Source organism: Euleptes europaea, chromosome 3 (genome assembly GCF_029931775.1).
Source record: "Euleptes europaea isolate rEulEur1 chromosome 3, rEulEur1.hap1, whole genome shotgun sequence".
Taxonomy (NCBI): Eukaryota; Metazoa; Chordata; class Lepidosauria; order Squamata; family Sphaerodactylidae; genus Euleptes; species Euleptes europaea.
In genome coordinates, this window is record NC_079314.1 from 70,355,783 (window position 1) to 70,374,768 (window position 18,986).

The window sequence follows — 18,986 nt, forward strand, 5'->3', positions numbered from 1 at the left end:
TTTCAGAGACTTTTGGGTAGCCAGGTAAATTTAGAGCAAGGCACGTTCTTGATGTGACATGATGCCATTCCTTTTTTACTGCTTTAGGTGAAAATGAATGTTGCCACTATGCTGCATCTTCTGCCACCATCAGGGCCGCTGTCTTCCCTGCATATTGGACTAGGTAAACTCTATTGATACAACTATCTTTTTTTGGCCTCAGTAACTGCTGGGTGTATCCAAATTAACCTAGTGACAAGAGGTCATGGAGACTAGCTTTCCTGTTCATCCTTCATACTTCCAACCATAATGGTGGGTTTTGTGTCTTACTGCGTTTTTCAGCAGTAGGCCTTATGGCACCTTTATATCAGTTTTGCAGCAGTATAAGCCAGCAAGATATGCACTGTTCTCTGCAGTAGCCAGTTGCTGCTTTTAATCTGATGGGCACAGAATAAGATTACTATTAGGGTTGCTAGGTCCCTCTTCGCCATTGGCGAGAGGTTTTTGGGGCGGAGCCTGAGGAGGGTGGGGGTGGGGGAGGGGCTTCAATGCCATATAGTCCAATTGCCAAAGCGGCCATTTTCTCCAGGTGAACTGATCTCTATTGGCTGGAGATCAGTTGTAATAGCAGGAGATCTCCATCTACTACCTGGACGTTAGCAACCCTAGTTACTATATTCAATTTCCCAAATATGAGTAAATTTTTGAATATTCTGTATATTATCTGTTAATTATGCAGCTCAAACACATTACTTGTGCTATCTACCAGTTGCTCTGTATCTCCTCTTGGTAACTACCTTTGGGAAGGATCATGGAAAACTACCTATGGAAAGGAAAATAATTACAAACCTATCATTTTTGTTTAGATTTTCAGATGTCTAATGATTTCCAGTCTCCGTAGCTTCCAAGAACAAAAGCACCTGATAGGCCAAACCTATTTATTTATTTCATTTATGTCCTGCCTTTCTTCCCAAAGTGGCTTACATTGTTTTCCATGCCTCCATTTTGTTTTCAAAACAACCCTGTACAACACATATTATCAGCCTAAGTAGGTTAGGCTGATAATATGTGTGACTGGCCCAAGGTCACCCAATTCATTATCTCCATCCACTAAGTACTTTTGAATTGCTAGTGCACCATCTAAAATTATTTTCCAGTTTTGAAAATACAAAGATCACTTTGTTTAGTGCTGCTCTCAACATTATAGATAGAGATGGGGAAAGGATTGATAAACACTGGGCGTTTAGTATTTTTAAAGAAAGAAAGAAAGAGAGTCTCAATTTTTCACATTAATTTTTTAAAATAATTTGGACATTCACAAGAAGTAGGGCTGCCAACCTCCAGGTACTAGCTGGAGATCTCCTGCTATTTCAACTGATTTCCAGTCAATAGAGATCAGTTCACCTGGAGAAAATGGTTGCTTTGGCAATTGGACTCTATGGCATTGAAGTCCCTCCCCAACCCTGCCCTCCACCCCAAAACCTCTTACCAGAGGCAGAGGGACCTGACAACCCTAACAAGAAGGCAAGAAATGCTTTCCCTTTAAAAGCCAGTTTTATGCCCACCCTAGCTATGACATTTTTTATTGGCTAGAACAAAGGGAAGATAGAATGGGCCTTTCCCCACTGCATACATTAAAAAGAAAACTGTCTTTGCTTTTTGACTTCTATCCCTGTATCTAAAAGATCTAGAGACTTTTTAAATGTGAAAGCCGCAAACTGGGTCATTTAATGGACCAAACAGGTACTGGGTGGCCTGCTCAAGTTCCCCGTGAAACTGGGACAATATGGCATTATGGCAACCCTAACACAGGAAATGTTAGGCCCAAAAGACAAGCAAGAATAAGATGTGTTTAGCAATTGGTTGCACAAATCTAAATTTTGCCCTGGACCATTCTGATAACATTTTTGAAAGGTTCCCTGTTAAGCACAGAGGTATCTCAGGTGGTGTTGTCTCTTTCCACAACACAATAAGAATGCCCTATTGCCACCACTTGTGGGCAAAGCGAAGGTGATAGTCTCTAATATATAATTAGCATTCTAGTACCTTTTATGAGCTTTTGAAGGGGGAAAATCCCAAGTAGCCAAACCCCAAATAAACTTCTCAGAACCACTGTAGTTACAAAATACCTAGTTTAAGACCTTGTTGAAAACTGAATAGGTTGTACTTGTTATATGTGGTTAGATTGGGCCATTAACATTCAACATAGTGAATATATTGAAACCTTCTCTCATTTTGTTTGTGGTTTAGCCATCACACTTTCCAGGGTCTAGTTAAAAGATTTACTATACAACTTAATTCCTTTCAGCTGTCAGTCAGATAAAAGAGATCCCTAGAACAAGCTGCCAATGAAAAAAGCCAGCACTCATTCAAGAGCAGTTTGGCTAAGAGTGGGAGCCCCAGTTTGGCAGATGGTTTTGGAGAGATCACATAACACTCTTTGATACCTTGGTACCTAGAAAAATAAACCATCTCTGCTTATGACCTTCATACTTACTTCCTATACACCACAGATTGGTTTTTTAAATTTATTTTTCTGTTTTTGTTCTTGAGTTATGCTCTCAACTCTAGGAAGCCTTAAAGTATGCATGTGAATCAGGAAGATATCAGTTTTATTTAAGCTGGATCAAGTTGCATGGGAAGGAAGTAACACCCAGTAATTTTACATTACAATATGTGCAAATTATTTTCTGTGCACAGCCTCAGGTGAAAAAGTCAACATACTCAAGATAGATGGCAAAATCCCCTCAAGGTCAATTCGCAATATGGTGGTGGTGGAAAGTGCTGTCATGTCGCAGCTGACTTATAGTGACCCCTCATGGGGTTTTCAAGAGAAGACAAGAAACATTCAGAGGTGGTGTGCCATTGCCTGGCTCTGTGTGGTGACCCTGGACTTCCTTTGAAGTCTCCCATCCAAGTACTAACCAGGGCCAACCCTGCTTAGCTTCCAAGATTTGAAGAGATTGAGCTAGCCTGGGCTATCAAGTCAGGACTTAGCAATATGATCTGAGGACAATCCTTTCCCAGCACTAAATGAGGCAATAGACCTTGAACAACACACATTAGAAGGACCATGGTGAGGGGATGTGACTGAATGGTAGAGGATCTGCTTTGCATGCAGAAGGTTCCAGGTTCAAACCCTGGCATCTCCAGTTAAAAGAAAGGTAGCAGGTGATGTGAAAGACCTCTGCTTGAGACCCTGCTACAGTAGACAATACTGACCTGGTCAATGGTCAGTATTGACCTGTCAATGGTCTGAGGCACAGTGATGTATATATGACAAACTATTTGTTACTCCAGAGTGTAATGCTTTACCTTAATGTCATTAGCCTTGATATTTATTGGATTGTTATCCTACCTTTCTTTCATCATGTAAGTCAAGGCAGAGACCCCAGGCAGTCTCTCATTTCTAAGCACAGACTGGATTAAAATCTGCTGAGTTTTAGCAAAGTTACAGGAACCATGTGCAATCATACCCTGGGATTCAGGGTAGATAGAAGATCGGAAGCCATTTTTTACTTTTTGTGTAGCAGTGGCATCCTTAGCAAGGAATTGTTGCATACTCTAGATAACAACTGGGAAATATATTTGGTGAGAAGAATAAAGATGATGGTGAGCTTTAAGAGCTAGCAAGATAGCTCCTCGTTGCATGTTCCCATGGATTTCTGTGTGGCATTTTGCTGTGCCCTAAAATTCTACAATGAGATGTTCCCAGAGTGCCAGCTTCTCTTTGTGTTACATTTGTCTGTTTGAATTTAATTATTTACCTCTGTCTTCTCTAATTAAAAAGAACCCCAGAAGGCTGCATAAGGAACAAATAACCTTTTTTACAAAAGCAAGGACAATCAAAAACAAATGTCACAATGCGCTGAGATAAAAGGTTCCATTAGGATTGTGCACCCCCATTATCTTTCCTATTTTGGAACATCCCTCTAAAAATGTTTGCAACAAGTAGGCAAAAGTTTGAAGTTTAAATTTTATTCTCTTCCTTTTGTTAAATTAGGATGTTTTTAAGACACTTAACAAGTGGATATTTGTCTAAATATTTAATAAACTCTGTGCGCTTGCCTTGTATTTTCTCCTCTTAATGGATTCTTTGATTTAGCTGTTTGTTTTTTTCATTTGCTGCCAGAGAAAATTGATTGGTGCTTCTCAGGCAAAACAGAGCCATCTGAATGATCAAAAGGAGCTTCAGTCTAAATACAAAGCGACAAACTGTTTTCTCATTGTTCCTGAAATCCTCAAGATATTGTGCAGGCCTACCATTACTGGTTTCTTTTTTGTCTGTGTGTGGTCTCAAGATACACCCAACAGGTTTGGGTGGAAACACATCACTAAAGGGATATGCTGAACTGAAGGATTTTTTACTCCAGTACCTAATACTTTTCCTAATGGCCTGCATGTTGGTTTTTTCACAGACAGAAATGCATATCCCATGTTTTTCATGTACGTAACATAACCCAATGACATGGTATTGAGTGTGTGTGTATGTAATACTTCCTAGTACACATTGTTGAAAGGAGGAGGTGGTGTAGTGACCCCAACTATCCAATCCAAAGATCCAAACATTTAACCATTATCATATAAACTCTGAAATTTATTTCAAAATACGGTTTTAATATACTTCACAGATACTTTATGATAAATCGCAAGCAGCAATGTATGGATTTAAATCTTGCTACTTTAAAATGGCAATCTATTTGTTTTAGAGCATTGCTGCTGAAATCAGTGAAACTGCATTGGTGTACAGGGTTCTAGAATTTCTGCCTCTACTGAAATATAATCTGAGTACTTTTATTTTGAAACAATCCTATAGATTTCAGTGACATTTCCAGGAGGGCAAAACTAAGACCAGCTGCTTAGAAATATTGAAATATATGCCAAATTACTCACTGAGTGCAGGTTGCAGTTCTAAAATCTTTGACAATGTAGTTTCGCTGGCTATATTAGACAGAGCAATCCTATACCCTTCTAAACCCATTGACTTCAATTGACTTAGAAGCTTGTGTATATTTACTGGGAAGTAAATCCCATTGAATTCAATGGCACTTATTCCCAAGTAAACCTGCAAAAGATTGTAACTTCATGTCTTTAAATCTTCCTAGTCTTGCAAATAGAATACACTCTTATTAACTTTCTACAATGGTATCTGTGTAGAACAACTTAAGTTCACGATACTACAATACACTAGAATAACTGCACACATGAATTTTTATTTAGATTTTGAGTTGTCAGATTTTATAAGAACTATAAATATAATAAAATAGATTAGAGTATGTGCAATTAAATTTGGTGTGTTCTTCAAAGCCTTCCTATATCATAATACTACTACGGTTGAAGTTTGGTGCCTGTCTTCTACAAAGCTTTGAGCAATTATTCCCCAGTGTTAGTGTTTATAATGAGATATGGGATAAACAGCTTTTGGATAAAACAATAGGATTGGCTTCTTGTACAAAAGCAATTTGATGAAGCAATTTCAGTTTAGGCCAGCTTCTTGATACTTATTGCCAAATAACTGACTAAGTGTTGTCAGAACTATCTTGTGGCAGTCTGGTGAATTCAAACAGTAATTTAATTCTCTTCTGGTAGTGAGTGGAAGTTGAAATACTAGAGCTGATAATGTATTATACTGCTGGGTAATTGACCCTAAAAGTTTTCATCAGTGGAGAAACCGTGGGGGAATTCTCATCCACACTGTTCTGTTGCATTTGATCAGTTTATTGTGTATAGGCAGTTATTATCATTGGTATCTATCTCATCAGCTGTTGCCACCTATACTTGTGAATGTTAGTCATAAATGTCTAGAGGCCTCTGGTGTACCTTTCCTTGGAGATATCCAAGGAAAGGTTACATAAGAATCTGGTAGAAATACTTTTGCTATAGTATGTCCTATATATTAGATTTAGATGAGGGTGGAGTGCAAATTGGGGGAAGGAACATTAACAATTTCAGATATGCCAATGGTACCACATTACTGGCAGAAAATAGCAAAGACTTGAAATGACTACTGGTGAAAGTTAAAGTAGAAAATGCCAAAGCAGGACTACAGATGAACATCAAGAAGACAAAAATAATGGCTACTGAGGAATTATTCTACTTTAAGGTTGACAATGAGGAAACTGAAATTGTTCAAGACTTTCTATTCCTTGGCTCTATCATCAACCAAAAGGGAGACTGCAATTGGGAAGGGCAGCCATGAAGGAGCTAGAAAAGATTCTTAAGTATAAAGATGTGTATTAAGTGTAAAGGTGTGTCACTTATTTATGCCATAGTATTCCCCATTACTATGTATGGGTGTGAAAGTTGGTCAATGAAGAAGGCTGACAGGAAGAAAGTAGATTCCATTGAAATGTGGTGTTGGAGGAGAGTTTTATGGATACCATGGACTGCCAAAAAGACAAATAAGTCTTTTATAGTTCAAATTAAATCCGAACTGTCCCTAGAAGCTAAAACAACTAAACTGAGGCTATCGTACTTTGGTCACATTATGAGAAGTCAAGAGTCACTAGGAAAAGTCAAAGGCAGCAGGAAAAGAGGAAAACCCAACATGAGATGGATTGACTCTATAAAGGAAGCCATGGCCCTCAGTTTGCAAGATCTGAGCAAGGCTGTTAATGATAGGACATTTTGGAGGACATTGATTCATACTGTTGCTATGAGTCAGAAGCAACTTGATGGCAAGTAACACACACACACGTTTGAAGCAAATGCTTGAGTTGAATGTAATAGTCCCTTTAATAGTGGCCTAAGGTGTTGGTATTTACCTCTAGGCCATGAACAGCTTCATCTGCCTTCTTTCACACATTACGTCTCTATTAAAGGGACAGAACATTTTTATCCAGGCCTAGGCAATCCTAGTTGGTTTCAGGATAATGTGCAACTGTGTCCTCTGTGTGGCAACAGTAGTTGGAAGATATCGTTGATGTGGAGTTTAGTAAGTGCATAGTTAATGTGGGCAAGAAGGTGGAAAGTGAGGATTCTATTATAATGAAGTACTCTGGCCCCAGTCCAATTAAAATTAATAGTGGCAAACAGCATAATCCTAGGCATGTCTTTTCTGAAACAAGTACCACTGCGTTGGGACGGGTAAGGATGCAGCAGTTTGCAACCTAAATCACACTGAAAGCAGTGGTACATAACTTGATCAGTTAAGTTCAATGGGGTAAGCAGTCAAGTAATATTAATGTTTTAGAGCATAAAGGTATGGGGATCTGTCTTTACCCTATAAAGTGCCATGCCTTTTGAAGGTGCTGTAGAATGAACAATAAAAATATAATAGTAATAAGTGCTTGGAAGTAAGCTTCATTGACTTCAGTGGTCTTATGTGTGACTGCCTACTTACCTGGGAATATGCCCTATATGATATAGTGCATAGAATCAGGCTATTGTAGCCCAAATCCATTAATTTTACTCAGAAATATTACACCCAAGTAAATACTAGGGCTGTGCATTTTTCCCCCAGTACAATTCGGGTTCATGTTTATTGGTCCTGATTTTTTTCCAGGAAATCCAAAATAATACTGGTAAATGGGTGTTCAGCTTTATTTTTGTTTTTCCTGAAAAAAATCAAATCCATTTTATCCTATGGGAAAAAAATTCGAGGCTCTAGGGAAGCATTTTTTGAGGTAGAGTCTCCACATTTGCAGGGTAGCTGCAAGGGATTCTCCTCAAATGGACACCAAAGTTTGGTAAAGTTTGGGTCAGGGTGTCCAATTTTATGGGGCCCTGAAGGGGTCTCCCCTTTCCTCCATAGGAAACCATTGCAGTGTTTACAATGGTTTCCTATGGAGGATAGGGGCGACCCCTTCGGGGTCCATAATATTGGACCCTCTGACCCAAACTTTTCCAAACGTCCGAGCCAGTCCAAGGAGAGTTTTGCAGCCACCCTGTGAATTTGGTGACCCTACCTTGAAAAATGCTCCCTTAGGGCTCCTAAAAAAATCCCTTAGGAAAAAGCCTTGGGAAAGCTGAAGCCCCAAAAAATCCAAATACCTATTTGGCTTTTTCAGCAATTGGCTATCTGTCTTAGCCTTGATTCCTGGTTTTAATATCCAGCCGAAATAAACCCAAATAAAGTTGAAGTGGCTATTTTCAGATTTATTTTTAGTTCAGTAAACCCGGTATGCACAGCCCTAGTAAATACGCATAGAATTTCAGTCTAATAGTGACTCCTTACAGTTGGCTGGAGAGCTCTGTCTGGTAATACAATTGAGAAGCAGAAGATGGATGCTTTCATTGCACAGATGTAAATACTTTTCATGTAGTTTTAATATCAAAAGTTGTAACAGTGAAAAGTTTGTCTTATGGCATCTGTTAGAGGCTAAACCTGGCAACTCATCCATTACAAAAGGGAACAAGAGATTAAAATAAACAGAAAAAAACTTTTGGATAATCATGATTCATAACAAACCAGAGCACCAAGTGCAAGATGCTTCCACAGTAGCCAAGACTCTTCCATAAAATCTTGAAGCCAACTCTTTAAGAGTGGAAAGAAATGCCACATTTATGTTTAACCAGGGTCAAGTGTAAAGTAGGCCTGTGAAAGCTACTATGTTATTGTCTAGATCACCAAATGCCCAGCACAATAAACTGTGTGTGTGGGGAGGGAAACTGATAATCCATTGTGACTCAGTTCAAATCAATATATTTCATTCTGAGTATGGTCCCAGAGTATGGATCAAAAAGATCTGCACAAGAGGGCCATGTATAGGTCAGGGGAATTTTTCAGCAAACCTGGGGGAATGCTCAGGTTTGCAGAAAATCCCTACAACAAAGAAATTTTCATAAAACACCCCAAACTTCTAATTAAAGGGAAACAACAGATTTTGTCATGAAACTTCAGTCACCATTTCGAAGGTTGCTTAGCAATCCCATTAATTACACTGAAAGGGGCCCACAACTGCCACTACAGAAGGAGAATTAAAGTGGTGGTGGGAGGGCAGGAATGGGAGACCAGGAGTCAGGTGGAGGAAGAAAGTAAGGAGGTGGCAGGTGAAGCAAGGGAGGGAGAGGTGGCAAAAGAAAGAACAGGCAGGTAAGCAAGTGAACCAGTGGGGGAGAGACAGGGGAGGAAGAGGCAGGGGCAGCTGTGCCAGGAAGATGAACAAGCAAGCGAGAGGTGGTGGTAGCTGCAAAGGAAGGAGAAGATAGAGGTAGGTGAGCTGCAAGAGCACGCATAAAACAATGGAATCCCAATTTCCTTTTTCACAAGATGCTTATATTTTTAGCCTTAAAGTGCCTCTGTGCATATTGGCACTATTGCATCATAGTATACACTGAGACACGTTTCAGCCTAGTGGGAGATGCAGGCATTAGGCAGAGCCTTTAAATGACAACACAGAAAGGAAGCTAGGAGTACTGGCTCTCTTGGTGGGAATTTTTTTAATTGATCAGCTGGTGACAGTGTACTGAAGGAGAAGCACAGGAAAACCCCACAGAGAATTGGGTGGTACATCACTGGGCATAGGCTCAGGATGACCACCGAGTACCCAGATGCCTCAGAGGCTAAAATGGAATGGGGCTTGGAAATGTTCTTGGGTGTATGGGCACAGGAAGCTACCTTACACTGAATTAGACCATTGGTCCATCAAAGTCAGTATTGTCTACTCAGACTGGCAATGATTCTCCAGGGCCTCAGGCTGAGGTTCTTTCACATCACCTACTACCTGGTCCTATTAACTGGAGATGCCAGGGACTGAATTGGGAACTGTTTTATGTTATGGCCAGTGGGTGGAATTATTTCTGCTGGTGGAGTGTGATTTTCTTGCGCCCCCCCCCACTCCCACTGCAGCCCAAAATGCCTCTTGAAATGCTGTTCCCAAGGGCCCCCCATCTTCCAGGAGCAGCACTGGGGAAGGGGGCTGAAGCAGGAGGTGGGAGGTGAAAAAGTCTCATTCTGTGGACATAAGTCCTTCTGCCATCAGAAAAGCTTTGGTGGATACAAGCCTAAGAGAGGGTGGAGAATACCTTTTCATTCTTCTGGTGCTTATTCACTTATATGTGGTACTTTGCTCTGCTCTGCATTCCATATATGCTGCTTTTTAAAAAGACCAATACAGGGATTTACTAGTATGAGAACAAAGGATGACCCTTTCAGTACTACACAAGTAATAAATTCATCCTCTAATCTCTGCCATCCCACAAAAAGTTCCAGTGATGCCCTTCTGGGATTGACGGGAGCTCAGAAAGAGTAATGAAAGGAATGACCGAGGTATTGTTGCTAGGGTTGCCAGGTCCCTCTTTGCCACCAGCGGGAGATTTTTGGGGCGGAGCCTGAGGAGGGAGGGGTTTGAGGAGGGGAGGGACTTCAATGCCATAGAGTTCAATTGCCAAAGCGGCCATTTTTCTCCAGGTGGTCTGATCTCTATTGGCAGGAGATCAGTTGAATTAGCAGGAAATCTCCTGCTACTACGTGGCAGTTAAGCAACCAAAATGAACATCTCTGCACTGTTACCAAGGGTAAAGAAGGAAGTGCAGGAAAGGTTGATAATAAACAATAAACGAACTACACAATTGTGTAGCAAAGTGTATATGGTGCACAAATTAGCATCTAAGAGTAAAAGACACAAAACTATATACAAAACTCTTTCATAGTCCAAAAAGGTACAAAAATCTGGTTTCTGAATCAAGTAGGAAGGTATTCTTCATGTAGAAGTTGCTAGGAAGACGATCGTTTCTATTTCTTCATCAGTTCCATTTAGTTAAGGTTTCTATATATTCACATACAAGTATTCAAATTCAATCCAGTCTCTCATGGGGATAAGGAAACCAACTGTGTAAAATATTAATTTTAAAGTTCCAGTACAGGATACATCATTCCGCTGGGAATAGTCAAATTGTTAAAACCGTCTGTACAACTGTGTATTGACAATGATGTATCCTATACCTTCCTACTTGATTCAGAAACCAGATTTTTGTAATTTTTGGGACTATGAAAGAGTTTTGTATATAGTTTTGTGTCTTTTACACTTAGATGCTAATTTGTGCACCATATACACTTTGTTACACAATTGTGTAGTTTGTTTATTGTTTATTATCAGCCTTTCCTGCACTACCTGGCAGTTGGCAACCCTAATTGTTGCACTGGCACAAGTAGGTTGTTTTGGGTCCCCTGTCACTGAGACAATGTCCCCTTGCCTGTGGCATATTGATTGTGCACCTCATCACAGTGGTGCATAAGATCAGCCCACTAATGAGATTCTTTAGATACACTGTCAGGTGTCACTCCACACACAAAAACTAAAGCAGCATCTTTATTTCATACATAACCATCAGTATAAAAATGTTTATTACATAAGAGCTGTTTTGTGTACAATATATTATATTGCTATAAGCCGATGCAAAGACTGTGTTCATACTTCATAGCTCCACTTTGTTTCCAATATATTATATTGTTTCAATGCCACAACCACATGTTATTTAATACAGAGAATTCAGTAGAAATGAGAATTGATTTTAAATTAGAAAAGTTTTATTTTATTAAACAAAATATGTAAAAAAGAAAAGAAAACAACAATTGTGCCCCCAAATTAAACGTACTGTTTTGCTTAAGTTTACCTCAGCACAATCAGGTGTTTTTTTCTGTATGTTCCAGGCCAGCATTTTTAACCCCCCCTTTTTTTTGCTTTGTCAATTTGTTCCAAGAAATAAATTGCAGAAGAATTTAACTTGGTGAAGAGTTGAAATAAAGTACAAAAAGAAACTGGGCAAAAGCACTGAAAAGAAGAAGCCTATATAACTGTGCTAGGAGAAGTAAAACTTAAAAAGGAATAGCAACTATCAACTCAGTGGTTTATAACGAAGCTAGTAAAATTCAGGCCAGTAATCTTAAAATGTAATGAACAGCGTTTTAACATTCAACACATGAAAGGTTAATGAAGGCGATGAACTTTGTGTAACCTAAAACGTTTCAGATGTTGGAGTTCACCAGATATAATTGGATTCGGGTGGAGTTTGCCTCTCTTCGGCCCTTTTAGGTGAAGGTGTGTGATGCCTGTGCTTGGTGCCTGTTGGCCTCAGGGCATTTGCAAGGTTGGCTCCGTACCCTGAAAAATGATCCAGTTCAAGAGTAAAGCAACGACAAATGCAAACCTGCTGTTTTTCACTGTTAATATTTCACATGGAAAGAGTTTTCTGTCCTTGAATGCAGCAAGAGGCCGTACAAGCCCTGGCACCATCCAAGGCAGTGATGTGTGACTCAAATCTCATTTTGAAAAGATATCATTTTTTTAATGACATTTCTGGATCTAGCATTCAGTTCTTGATCACTGCTATTCAAGAGCTGAATCACTCCATCACTTTTACTTGACCACTTCCTGGGTGGATTCTGGCACATTAAACTAGCCTTTTAAATGCTTCAGCACATTGTGGGTTGCAACTCTTGCCATGTTCAGAGTTCCTGTTTTTTAAAGGATTTGGGGACTTGTGATCTAGTAAAACATTCATATGCTACAGACAAAAATCAATTGGTATTGACTTCACAATTGCTCTTAACAAGTGACTTTATGAGACAAACATTCGGATTATTTACTGTTACCCTTTCTAAAAGCTCATAGTACATGGTAATAGATGCAATCCTGAGACAGTCTGTAAGCAGACAGTGAGTTGGATCCTATATCTCCCTTCCACTAATTGAGGAAGCTTTTTTCTGACAGGGCAACCTTCCTCTGCTAGAACAAGTGTTCTCACTTACAGGAAGGGAATAATAGGATCCAATCCAATAACTTTTTGTAGACTTGTTCCCAAGTCAGTCCTTCTGCTCACCAGTAGCGCTTCCATTTTTCAGGATCATGAAATTTTATGCTGTCCATGCTGCTTTTATTGGGTTTGTTTATTGTTTCACTTGCTATTGTACTACTGTTTTAATTTGGAGACTGCCATGGGCAATCTTGTTGAAGAGGTGATAAAGAGATGTTTTCACTAAACAGAATTGACTGTTTTAAACTATTATGTGAAGGGATGAATCCTTATCTATAGGCACATCAGTGCTCGTGTAGCCGTCAAAAATAGTGTCAAGTTACTTGCAAAGAGCTCCTTAAAAACAAGGAGGCTTCCTTTCCCCTTCCTTACATTTGAATAGTTATCAAAATGCTGAAGCAGAATCCTGGCTAGTGCCATTGTAACAGTAAGGCCAAAATCACTTCTACTGACCCACATAAATACTTATCTTTACAAAGCCTAAAGTAGATTTCAGTCCCATAAAATCCAGGGAATGCATCTTGATGAAACATTATGCAATTTCAGCTGGCAGATGGGATGTCATTGTGCCTCCATCATCTCAAGCTATCACCTCACTGTATATTTATAGGCTGGAGAATCAGATATTTTTCAATGCCACTTACTTTTATTGCAATACCTTCCATGCCACCCGTCCTGACATTGGCACTTGTTGGGTTCAGTACAGGTCCCATATAATCCACAACCAGGTTCACAAACCGCTGAAAGAAAATATCTGCTCTTAATAGCCAAACCAACTTTCTTTCTGTTGAAGGATCAATATATTTATTTATATATAAAAGCAAATCTGCAACATGTACATCCATGTCTTTAGTGTGAATGTAACACTATGGAACAGCTTTAGAAAGCTTTATTTGTGCTTGAAGTGCAACGCACTTCTGATTTACTGTGTGTCCTAGATTTTAAAAACAACTGAAATAAATTCTTGGGGAAAAAGACATCACGTGAATTTGTAACTTACGCTTTGAACAAAGATCTCCTTGGTAGCCTTTGGAACACTTGCATTTATTTTTCCCAGTACATTTACCTCCATTTCGACATGGCTGATGGCATTTGCCTAGAAATAGGAAACAGTGCCTTTAACACCGTAAATGAAAACCAGGCCAATACTACCAGAACCTGGATTAGTTACAAGACAACAGTATGTATGAGGACTATGATATACAAGTGATGTGGATGCCACTATAGTCAATAAAACTGGCCTTCCGAGCCATAGAGAAGGTACAGTCAGATGGATAGAAGGCAGATATCTTATATGACATCCACCCCCCCAACCCCCCACTTAGAAAAATGTCATGGAGAGGGCTGTTGTTCAAATAAGTTTCAAAACTCACTAGAAACATAAACCCCTTTGTATTCCGGCCAAGAAGTCTAAGGAGCAGAGTACCCGTTACACCCAAACATGTGTAACAAAACCCTAGTGCGAGGTTGTTTTAAAGAAAAGCAGCTCTGGGGGAGTGGGGGAATTCAACCCTTCCACTCAAAATAAATTCCTTACCAAGTGGTTTTCTTTAAAAAGCAAAACATCTTGTAACATGTAGTCAGTCAGCTCATAAAAGTGCTTCATCACTCTTATGGTTTTTTGCTGCTGTAGAATGGTGGCTAATTTTATAGAAACTGGTGACTAACCGTGCAATCCTAAACAGAGTTATACCTTTCTAAGACTACTGATTTCTGGGGAGGGACCATGGCTCAGCGGTAGAGCATCTGCTTGGCATGTAGAAGATCCCAGGTTCAATCCCTGGCATCTCCATTTAAAAAGATCACATAGTAGGTGATGTGAAAGACCTCTGCCTGAGACCCTGGAGAGCTTGAACCTGACGGCAGCTTTAACTTCATGTGGATTTAGAAAGGTATAACTCTGTTTAGGATTGCCTTGTAAATTACTTCTCACTATATTGTAGTATGTGTACCTTTGTGTTCCTTTTTATCTCTATATTATAATCGCATGGCTCAATCATTCATTCTTCACTATATGGGAGTCATACAGTAGTTGACTAAGCGCACCTAATTGTCATCTTGCCACAACTCCTGCTGCATGGTTCAAAGTACAAAAAGCACAATAATCACTGGGTAGCCCTGTGTTGAGACTTATTTTGGCTATGAACAACCTCTGTATTTTAGGAACCTCAAGCAAAATACTTTGCTTTAGTAAAATGATTTAAAACTGGAACTTACTAATTTCACACTGATCCCCCTCAAATCCTGCAGGACAAATACATTTTCCAGGATAAAAGCATGTTCCTCCATTGAAGCAGGTTGTTGTGCAGTTTGCTGGGGGAAATAAAACAAAATCTTAACGGGAATATGTATTTATTTGTAAAATGAGTATCCTGACTGTGGGGGAGGAAAGTCACAGTTGACTTATGGTGATCCTGTAGGGTTTTCAAGGCAAGAGACTAACAGAGTGGCATGCCATGACTACTCTCAGCTAAATGCTTTTGAGGCTGCTTACAAACTATATGGAGTGCCACCCTGAGTTTGTTCCTGTACAGATATTTAAGAAATATGGTATAGCTTTGATAAAGCACAACACATTTTTGGGTCTCTTATAAGCAAATTCAGCCAAAGGCAAGGTTCTGCTCTATATTCCCCCATAAGATCCAATATATGCCCAGAATTCCAGTATCTCTTTATGTGCATGGAACTGCCATTTCTATTGAACTGAATGGAGTAGCTCTTCAGGAAGGAGAACTCTGTGTGTTCATGCACAGCCCAGTTGTGAGAGCAGATAAAGATAGTTCCTGGATCTGACTTATGTGTCAATGCTGGGAGTGATGCTGAGTTGCTGCTAGGGCTGACAACACGAAATGCAAACTCAGAGTGCATGCTGTCCCAGTGCATGCTGTCAGATTAGCAAGAAAGAAAAACATTTGTGCAACATCACTGTACACAGTAGAACTTCTTAAATTGGTTTCAAGTACATCTAGTATAGGAATAAAGGATTTTATCCTAAACTTATCTCCTGAAGAGAGTTCATTTAAGGCATCAGGACCAGGTGCGTTTCCGTCATTTCCTTGCCATTTCCTTACTCTTTGTCTCCTTGTGACAGTTCTGTAGTTAACATTTGGCGGGGTGTCAAGCTAAGTCAACTATAAACCAAAGGGTTAAAGATATTGAGAGACAAGTAGATCTAGCAAGAATGCCCCTATTTATGGCTCCCCCCCACTTCAAATTTATCCTTGCACCGGCAGCCTATCTCCGTTACTTAGAGATAAACAAATATATGAGGGCTTTTACCTTGGCTAGGTGCTTAGCCTTACCCTCTGCTATGTTAGAGGGGAAATTCAAGAAGATACCCAGGGCAGAGAGACTATGCCCCTGCAAATCCAGGGATTTAGAAACCACTGAACATGTTCTCCTGAACTGTAACTTTTACACTATACCCCGTTCTAAGTTTATTGAGCCTCTCATACTGAGAATGGGACCCGACAGGGAAAGAGAAAATATAGAAAAGCTCCTACAAGGAGATAATCCCTCAATCACCTCTCAGGTAGCAAAATTTTGTACGGCTGCAATGAAAATTCGTTGCCACAGAGTAGTCTCTTAGTCCAAATGGCAGATGTAACTTAGATGTTATTTATTTTATTTTTTAAAATTTTTTAAAGTGATTTAAGACTTGGACTGTAAACCTTTGTCGGTAAGACCATTTTTGTCCATGTATCTTGTTTTATCTGGCCAAGGGCCGCAAATAAACTATCATTTGGCAAGGTGGCTTTTGCTTGTTGCTCAAGCTCATCAAAATCTTCTCTAATTGTACTTAAAAAATCCTGAAGTGAACTGTACAAACACAAGTACTCAATAACAGTTCTGATTTCTGAATGGCTTTGCTGACCTTGTGAAAATGACCTAGCACAGGGGTCCAAAAATGCAGCATAAACACAAATTCCAGTTCTCCCATTTTCTGCAAGATTGTTATCTTGAAGCCTGATATCACCCTTCTCATTAACATTGGAGTACGAATGGCTGAGGGCCTCAGTGACGTAACTTTCCAAAACAGCTTCTGTGGCTTTTGCATGTGCCTCCCACCTAGTGTCTGACAAATATTTAGGCACTTTTGACTGAGGCTCCAAAAATGATTTGAGAACTGCCCATCTCTTTGTGGATGATGAAATCAACGCTAGTGTTGAGTTATTGGCTTAAGACAGTATTATTCTGAAATGGAGTGCAAGGAACATTACTGAAGGGTTGTTTAGAGACTACAGTGAGTTATGACAGCTTGCATAAGAAAGACCTATGAAAGTGTCAAAAATATTATATACCTTGGCCGGAGACCCCCTAGATTTTGAGGCCCTAGGCTTCAGCTTCCCAAGCATATAGGTAAATCCAGCACTGTTTTCAAGAGATTTGGGTTAATTACCACTCCATCAATTAACTGAGGGTCTATTTTTAATCTGCAATTTAAGGCTTAAGTGGCTTAGTCTCTGATTTAGTCACTGATTTAGTCTCTGATTTGACACTGATTTAGTCAGAGACTAATTATGATTTCTAATCATAATTCTTTTCAGCATACCTTTATCACAGTTGATGCCATTGAAGCCAGGTGGGCAGATGCACAATCCAGGCATGACGCAGAGCCCCCCGTTCATGCAGTGTGGTGTGCACAAAGCTGATGGAAGGAAATAGAAAGGAGACATCAAATGAACATATGGAACATAAAGAAGCCAGAACTGACCAGAGGAGAAAGTATAGAAATTTAAAGCATATTGTAGCTCACAGTTTTGTCTTGTTCAGATAAGTACTCATGTGCCTTGTGCAAACAAAACAGTTGATTCACTGACAGTGCTACAAATCTGGTGGCATGAACAAGCCAAAACCCATGATTTGGCCCAAACTGGTTCTGTAAATGGCATTTTGAACCTCCTATTGCTGCAGGAACAAGAATTACCAGTAGATTGCTCATAGATTTGTGAAGATTGTAATGTAATATAATGTAATTAACAATATAATGTAATGCCGGCTGCAGGATTCTGAAGACCCTTGAGCAAAATACTCTGCATTCCCTTAGCCTGCAAGAGCTGGGGCATGCAAACGGAGGACTCTCTGAACTTCTGAGGTGCTTCGTGTACAGTAGGAAGTGTAGAGACACTGCCTGGCCGTGATCCCTCTATGGGTCTTGGGACCCCCAGCAACTGCCTGACCTTATCAAATGCCCAGATGAAGCAAAATCTATTTACCCAAAGATGATCTGTTTAACTTTTTTCACTCTACAAAGAAGGGGAGAATCTTCCATTTGGGCATTAGGCTCTGGATGAGTCATGGGAGGCTACCATTGTGACCCCGATGCTGGGCAGGGCCAGTCCCTTGCACCAGCTGTTTGGTCTGTCATCTGTCCCCATGCCTACTGGCTGCTGCCAGAAGATGCAGAGGTGGACAGATAAGAGCTCACCATCCATCTCCCTGGACTCAAAGCAGCCTGGCAAGACAGCTGGTTGGTGCAGCCCCCCTCCTTCCAGCCCCATGCCTTCTGGCTGGTGCCAAACAGAGCCAAGCAGCCCCCCCCCCCAGCCATCTGTTCAGTGCATAACCTCCTTTTTTTGAAGGGAGGAATTATCTTACATTCAGTGTCATCATTCTTTTAGGTGAATATGGTACTGTACAAATAGGGTTGCCAATCTCCAGGTAGTAGCTGGCGAACTCCCACTATTACAACTGATCTCTAGCCGATCAGTTCACCTGGAGAAAATGGCCACTGGCAATTGGACTCTATGAAGTCCCTCCCCTCCCCAAACCCCACCCTCCTCAGGCTCTGCCCCAAAAATCTCCTGCCAGTGGCGAAGACCTGGCAACCTTATGTACAAATACACATCCAGTTAGGACACACCATCTGAACGCTGGACTGGACAAATTTCAAAGTATCTATTCCTGGGGACATATTCTTTTGTACTCATGATACATGAAATGCTTTATACTGAGTCAGACCACTGATTTATCACGGTCACTACCATCTACTCTGATAGTCAGTGACTCTCTGGAGTCTCAGACAGAGGTCTTTCACATCACCTATCTTATCTGTTTAACTGGAAATGCCAGGGACCGAACTGGGAACCTTTTGCACCCGGTTTCATACCATAGACCACTCAGAAGTATCATTATATGGGTGCTGACGGCTCTTGCCCACTTGCATTCACTTATTTTGCAAAAGCCTTCAGCCTTTGCACCATATTTTACCTTGGTGTTCATAAGTGTGCATGTATATGCATGTGTATCTGAGTCAATCTGCCTTCTCAGAAATTAAAGGACCTCTCAGGACTGTCCCTAGTTGACACCAG

The 18,986-nt window shown here is 40.2% G+C and overlaps 1 protein-coding gene across 1 annotated transcript in view; it reads right to left on the reverse strand.

The window, feature by feature from the left end:
* Window positions 1-11,604: 11,604 nt before the first annotated feature.
* The window catches only part of WIF1 (WNT inhibitory factor 1), a 46,140-nt gene continuing 38,758 nt past the window's right edge, over window positions 11,605-18,986 (reverse strand). The window contains exons 6-10 of the mRNA XM_056847206.1: window positions 17,228-17,323; window positions 14,893-14,988; window positions 13,676-13,771; window positions 13,320-13,415; window positions 11,605-12,023 (exon numbers count right to left, since the gene is read on the reverse strand). Coding sequence (XP_056703184.1) covers window positions 11,902-12,023; window positions 13,320-13,415; window positions 13,676-13,771; window positions 14,893-14,988; window positions 17,228-17,323 — 506 coding nt within the window. The 3' untranslated portion in view covers window positions 11,605-11,901. The remainder of the gene's footprint in view (window positions 12,024-13,319; window positions 13,416-13,675; window positions 13,772-14,892; window positions 14,989-17,227; window positions 17,324-18,986) is intronic.